The 7,508-nt window shown below is 42.4% G+C and overlaps 1 protein-coding gene across 1 annotated transcript; it reads right to left on the bottom strand.

The window, feature by feature from the left end:
* Nucleotides 1–5,384: 5,384 nt before the first annotated feature.
* Nucleotides 5,385–7,444, bottom strand: DRD5 (dopamine receptor D5). Its single transcript, XM_042053577.1, has one exon. It carries the CDS (start codon nucleotides 7,442–7,444, stop codon nucleotides 5,987–5,989), a length of 1,458 nt encoding a protein of 485 aa, XP_041909511.1. The 3' UTR covers nucleotides 5,385–5,986.
* Nucleotides 7,445–7,508: the final 64 nt, after the last annotated feature.

Consider the following 7,508-nt stretch of genomic DNA (forward strand, 5'->3'; position numbering starts at 1 on the left):
CTGCAGACCAGACTTCCCCAATTCCTCAGAAGAAACCAAGCTCAGGCTGTAGTCAAGGCTCATCTCAGCTATGCGATTACCAGGGCCTCTGGAAAAACCATACGAGATTAGGATTGGATCTCTTCAATTCAATATTGGGCCCCTAAACTATGACCTACGTGCAGCTCAGACACCAAAGCCCCGAGCAGCTCTCGCAGCCACATCCATTCAAGTCACAGCCAGGCCCCAGCTACCCTGGAGAGGCCAAGCCAAGCAGATCTCATTTGAAACCACTTTTTTCAGAGCATAACCTCAGAAAAGAAAATGTGGTTTCCCTTTTATGTAGCAACCTAAAAACATCCGCTGTTTAAAAAGTTCAGATTTCCTATGCATCACATTCAGATTTGCAGCATCTATCTTGGGAGCAAGGGGTCTACCGAAGAGCAGGCATTTGTGGAGGGTGAGGTTCTTGTGTGTCAGGAGTGGCCCCCTGCCCTGCAGTCCCCTGCACCAGCTGGCTGACACCAGACCGATTTCATGCAAACTGAACCCATCTGTATGTGCTTTTGCCACTTCTTTCCTTGTTTCAGACCTCCCTCCTACTGTGAATCAGCAGATTAATAGTAGAAGGTTCAGAGATTTCCAGCTTCTTTTGCCAGCAATGAGAGTGCAGTACTCAATACAAACAAGTATCTGCTGTTAACTGCAGCGAATAATTCACAGGAAGAAATTTTTTTCACAGACTGGAAATTTTTATTAATTTTTTATGATTACTGCATAGTATTTGGCAAATCTCATAATTGTGACTGTGATGGCTATGATATAAAGATTAAGTCCATAAAAGTATTTATCCTCCTTAAATAACTATCTGTCCACTATAAATATTACTGACTGTTATCTCCACTTACAAGAACTGATTTAGACACAAAACAATACAAAATCATCGTGCAAATTTTCTATTAAGCTAAACTATCCTTAGTTAGTTAGGGAGAGATAGCAGGTCCTCTGAGAAAAACCGTTCATTATCTGCTTCAGATGATATTATTTGTATTTCCACTCTTGACACATCTAATGTATTAACTGTTCACTACCATCAACTGCAACAATACCACTGCAACAATAAACAAAAGGCTGAAGAAAGAGACACATCTTTGATGCCCCATTAACAGGAATATCCTCATTTATAGTTTATTTTGTGTACATCATTGCTTTTAAACCATAAGTATACCCTTACCTTTGAAAACAATTTAAACTTGGAGGGGTAAAATTCTGTCAATAAACACATAGTGCACTATGTAGTTAACAAGGCACTCTAAATGCAGTAGTGGTTGCTGATCTATGATCAAAGTGGAGATTCTCTGTGTGGACTTCATGAAGCTTCTGAGAAGTTTGAAAAGTCTTACAAAGTTTGAAAACAAATACATCTGAGTAAAAAAAAATACTTCTGCAGTGCAGCAGGTGAAATATTTTGTTCAGTGTGCCAACTTAACATGGCTTCATCCACTATCGGAGAATACCAATGGCAATATTCGTAAGAAGCCAGAAGAAATAAATTCGTTCCTCTGTAACACAAGCACACATTCAACCCTGAGATCTTCTGCTGAACTACTGAATATTTTAAAGAACTTATGAATTCAATTAAACAGTAGTGAAGATGGCCTCAGAGAAAAGAAAAATCTCTGCATAATTATTAACACCGACATAGGTGTGTACCCTGCCTTCTGTGTGACAGTGATAAAAATGCCCTCCTTATTAAGAGTGGCAATTTCAGCACATAGAAACAGCTGAGGAACTTGTGACCTCTCAAACCTCCAGTATGATACATGTTCTGAACACTGCCTCCAGTCCTGTCAGTCTTGAATGTTGAGTTTATACATGATTGACTCCTAAATGGTGTAAGATTGTGCTTAGTGACATTGTTACAATAAGCCCTTCTAATTTTAAAGCCTTTTTTGTTACATGTTACAAAAATGCAGGAGTTCTCGGTAGGGAGCCTCCCTGCAGACACACATCAGATGTGGCTGGCAAAAGTGAAAAATACAATGAAAGCAAAGCAATAAAGTATCAGACTCACCAAAAATTACTGCAGTAATTTTTCTCCATTTGGAAAGTGTTTTACTTGTGTTCACCTCTCAGAAAGACACCTACATTTCTTTAGCTTAGGGAAAAAAACAAACAAACAAAAAAACCAAACCAAAAACAAAAACCAAGATCCATTGTTAAAGCAGAGCTGCTAAAATCTTTTTAAGGGTTTGAAGAGTGAAAGAGTCTTTATGGTGTTCTCCTTTATGGTGTCCCAGCTTCTTAAAAATTATGATACCTTCACATGTTCTGTTCTTCCACAGAAGACTTAAAATTACTTATCTGTAATTACACACAAAGATACTAAGATTACAAATACACCAACCCTCCTTAGGTATGGTGCTATCCAGGACTAACAGATCCAGCTGGCTAAGAGGTAATTTAAAAGTGAAACAAATTGCAAGGTAGGATTTCTAAAATTAATACAAAACAGAAACTGAAAACAGTCTGGGACCTTGAAGATCAGCCATCACTCAGGACTAGATTAAGTTAAACTGTATCATACATTCAAACCATTTAGGTACAAAAAGAAAAATGCAGATGAGAGGCACAGAACCACAGGCACAGATGAGTTCAAGAGAGACACCATGAGGATATGAGGATTATAAAAACCCACTTGCACTTCCAGTGAACTCTGCTCTATGTAAAGGCAGATGCATTAGTCCTTAAGAGGGAAACCATTTAAAAAGTAGGGCAGCAGTTTCACCCAAGAGAAACAAGTTAGAACAATCCTTTTGGGGATGTTTTCATTAAAACAGGCTTCCCCTTTTTATAGTTCAAGGCAAGATACACATTTCTTTTTAAAGTTTATTTTACTAATTCCAAATACTCTAGCTTTGTCAGTGGTAAGTAATTAAGACATATTAAAATGCAACAAATTGTCCCTATGAGTTAAGAAAAGATTTTCTTTCAGATCCATAAGGTCAAGCTCTGCTTCCAGCAAAAAAAAAAATACCTTCTGTCTGTCTTTTGAAGCAGAAATGTTCCCTTTCTGATGCTCCTAGGCTCTGAAAGAGGAAGCCCCCTGACAGACACATATTTCAAGATGAGAGATTACATCATAGAGCCACCATCAGAAATCATTTACCAAATGAAGTCATGAAATGAAAACTACTAATGGAAAGTGAAAATTTGGCAAGTTTTCTGTACTGCCCTAATCATGCTCACAAAATCTAAAGGCTGGCTAAAAAACACCTTCCTTCAGATCTAAGAAAAAGACTGTTTCTAACAGCTGTTCTATAAACCCACCAATGGAGATGGTTTCTTGCATCCCAGAGCCAGCCCACTCACTTATCCCATAAACCCAGGCAGGTAAAGCCTCAATGAGGAGAACACTGACCAAGGTGATGCACTAACATCTTGTACACATCTACCCCTCTGCCACACCTGCAGTGAGCTGGATCCAAGGGAGCTGTCACACCCCAGCACAGCAATCACTGTGAAGCAGAAAGGCCACACGGGGAGGTGGGGGGGACACCTTCTGTTCTGCTGCTCTGTACTGCTGCTGGAGCAGGATAACCACGCAGCACCACACTGCACAGCCTGCTGGCAGGCAGGTGCTCAGGAAGAGATCATGATTTCCCTTCCCCATCTCCCCAGGCTGCTTCTGATTTAATGCAGGCAAAACGGGATAAAATACAGGCATTGCCCTGGGAGCTGGAACCAGCACCAGATGCCTGCACCTCTTGCATCTGGTTTTTTGCACAAATCCAGCTTAACCTGCTGTACTAGCCTCAACATTAGAGTTGTAACTAGAAAATGCAAGAAGTCTAAGTTCAGGTTGGGATAATTCATTTCTGCACCATCAGAAGCAGTTTCCTTCGTTTTTATTTGAGAAAATTATTTTATTCTGGGCAAGTTTATCTAACCAGCAGGGCTAGAACTGTCTTTAACTCTAACAACATATGAGTGCTTTAGCATAGGAACAGTAACATATATCACCCTTGATGTCAAGTCATTAGTAGGTTGAACCTGGTGATGGTTATGGGCATGAGATTTGTTTTTCAAGCTTCCCTTAGCCACAGACACAATACCCTTTCCTAAAGACAGCTGTAAAGGGATATTCCACTGAGATTTCATACCAACAGCAAAGAAAATGCTCAGGTAGATGTCAATCTTCAGTGACAAGCAGTTGAAAAGGTAATCCAAGATGATATAACTAATTAGTGTCAAAGACTAAATACATAAAACATTGCTTGCAGACCAGATTGCAGCAGAGGCCACCACAGAGAGATTTCAATCACATGCCTCCTGCACTTCTCCCACCCCATATCCCAAGGGGAAGGCAGACAACCCCCAAACCAGTATTAAGGATTTGACTTCCAAGCAGGCTCAATACTAAGCCCATAATATTTGCAAATTCCAGCATCTGGTTAAATTATTTTCCCTGAACCATGCTGTCTACTGCAGATCCCACTTTCCCCCTTTTACAGGAGCCTTCCTCTCCCAGTTAGGCAGGATGGGGAGGCCCCAGGTCACGGCCATTAGGACGGAGGGCTGCAGAATCCACACCTACAATTCAATTTAAATCTGCTCAGCTGATGGCACAGGTATTTCTCAAGGGTAAATTAATTCAAGTGTTGTTCACCTTGTGAGCCAAAACATGAAATAAATATTGGTATTGCTTTTACTACCTTTGATCATTTATTTTGGAAACGGCATCACTTTTGATTCCTGAGATGAAAGCTTACAACTGTTTCTAATATTGATGTAAATGATTCAATAGAAACAGAACCAAAAATACTCTTTTCAGTTCTAAAGATTACTTTAAAATATTTCGTATATAGTTGAAGTACTTACAGCACCCTTAAATTCCAGTTAATAAGTAACTAAAAAAATACATTAACAGAATTCTTTTCTGCTCTCAGTGTGAATGAGTTCTCTAGTGTCTACTCTTGGACATGATGATTATTAATATCATTTTCAAATACAATTATTGTTTTTAGACACACCCAGCTCCTAATTCTATCACCAAACTCTTTACTAACATTTCTAAAAAGTAAGTTCAAGCACAGAATTAAATGGAAAATTTTAATAGCTTATCCATATGTATCCTTGATATTCTTGGCTGCAGAAAGGGATAGAACCATAATATTAAAGAAAAACAGGTATAATTCTAGCTGTAAGAGCCACATAAACAAGTTCATCTAAGTCAAGAATTCCTATGAGCCTCACTTTTATTCAAAAACTGTATTTTCTATACAGACTATTTACTTTTAAAATAATAGGGTTCAGCTGTTAGTCATTCTAACCATTCATATAGAAATGTTAATTTGAATACTTGTTGTAAACCTTTCAGGGTGACAAATAAAGATAATAAACCCTTGATCAAGATAACCTTTATTTATTCATCTGGGAACAGAGGATATCATAGGCAACAACGCCGCCTAGGAGAACAAGGATTTCACATAAACTGTTTTGGCAGAAACACGCATTTAAATAATCATCCAAATCACCACCTCACTATCTCTATCTTAACAAAAAATCCAAACAAAACAAACAAACAAAAAATAGAGAAAAACATAAGATCTGAACGAACAAACAGCCCAGATTTTTTTTATTTAGTGTCTGTGCCAGCCACATCTGTCCCTGACTTTAGAAGTCATAATACTTAGCAGTGAAAATGGCACCTTTCATTTGCAAACACGTTATAAACATGAACTGACTGCAATTATACCACAATACCTCACCACAGCTAATCAACATAACTGCCTGGTCTGCCCTCAGCCTGGGGAAGTGCTGATTTAAGTTTGTGCTGCCAGCCCCCTGTATGACAGTGTCTACACCCTGCAAAGTACTACCCACAGAAGTGAATTTAGCATAAACTGACTGACCAAACTACAGCACACCATCAAGCACGTTTCTCCACTCAGTGATAATATTTTCTTTTATAATCCAAGAAGAACTGACTAGACCAGGATGCAAATTAATGTAAACCATTTGGAGTGAAAGGTGTTATCTTGCCTAGCGAAATCTCCCCCTCACAGTCCAGCTCACAGGCAGAGTCAGTGGCAACTTCATGGTCAGGGGAGATCTGGGACATCCTATCAAAAGGGTCCTCGCGATTTTCCTCACAGTCAACCACATTTGGGATCATGTTAACATAAGCAGTCACTATCTCCTTATGGTAAAGGGTGTCCTGGTTGTAAGAGATAAGCTCATTGCTTATATTAACAGTCTCCACTGGAGTACCAGAGCAAAAGTGACCGCATCCCAGGAGGTTGGAGAAAACCTTTCTAAAGTCAGCATTGAAGGCATAGATGATGGGGTTAAGAGAAGAGTTGGCCCAACCAAACCAGACAAAGATATTAAAGGTGGTCTCACTGACGCAGGGGAGGCCAGCGTGGGGGTCACTGGGTGGGCTCTCGCAGAAGGGAACCATGCAGTTCAGGATGAAGAACGGCAACCAGCAGCAGACAAAGACACCCATGATGACAGAAAGAGTCTTCAACACCTTAGTTTCTTTCCTGATGGACGACTTGAGGCTTGTGTGATGGTGGCAGTCAATGTGGCTGCTCCGGCAGCTCTGTGCATGCTCGGCTGCCCTCTCCAAGGAAGAAATACGACGAATCTGCACCTGAGCAATGCGGTAGATTCGAGTGTAGGTAACTATCATGATAGCCACCGGGATATAAAAACTGATCAAGGAGGAGGAAATAGCATAAGTCCTGTTGAGGCTGGAGTCACAGCTCTCTGATGGTCCAGTGAGGGTATCATTGCTGCCAGAGGTCCCATCAGAGGGTCTCACTGCTGCTAATGCCACCCATGTGGTACTCATATCTTCTGCCCAGGTGGTGACAGCACCTGCTGCTGCCCAGTCACTGCCAAATCCATCTCCAATATCAGCAGCAGCAACAACATCCCCACCTTTGTGCCAGTTGAGCTGGACAGGGATGAAGGAGATAAGCACAGACAGCGCCCATGCCACGCTGATCATCACCAGAGCCAGCCGCTGGGTCATCTTCCTCTCGTAGCGGAAAGGGCTGGAGATAGCCCAATACCTGTCCACACTGATCACGCACAGGTTGAGGATGGAGGCCGTGGAGCACATGATATCAAAGGCTACCCAGACGTTGCAGAAAGCCCCAAAGGGCCAGTACCCAGCTACCTCTGCCACCGCTTTCCAGGGCATGACCAGCAGGGCAACCAGCAGGTCCGAGACAGCCAGGGACACGATGAAGATGTTGGTAACCTTGCTCCGCAGGTGCCGGTAGCGGACGATGGCCGCGCACACCAGCACGTTCCCAAAGAGCGTCCAGAGGATGAGCAGCGCCAGCAGGCTGCCCGCCGCCACCTGCGCCGCGCCGGGGGAGCCCGCCGGCCCCCGCGGCTCGTCGGGGGGCCCCGTCGCCGGCAGCAGTGGGCTCCGGCCGCCCCGCAGCATCGCTGGCGGCTCCCGCCGGCGGCGGGGCGGCTCCGGCCGGGATGCGCCGGTCCGCTACCGGCAC

The sequence above is a fragment of the Corvus kubaryi genome, unplaced genomic scaffold (assembly GCF_017639235.1).
Source record: "Corvus kubaryi isolate FWS band 111438036 unplaced genomic scaffold, C.kubaryi_AGA036_p1.0 split1-131, whole genome shotgun sequence".
Classification (NCBI taxonomy): Eukaryota; Metazoa; Chordata; class Aves; order Passeriformes; family Corvidae; genus Corvus; species Corvus kubaryi.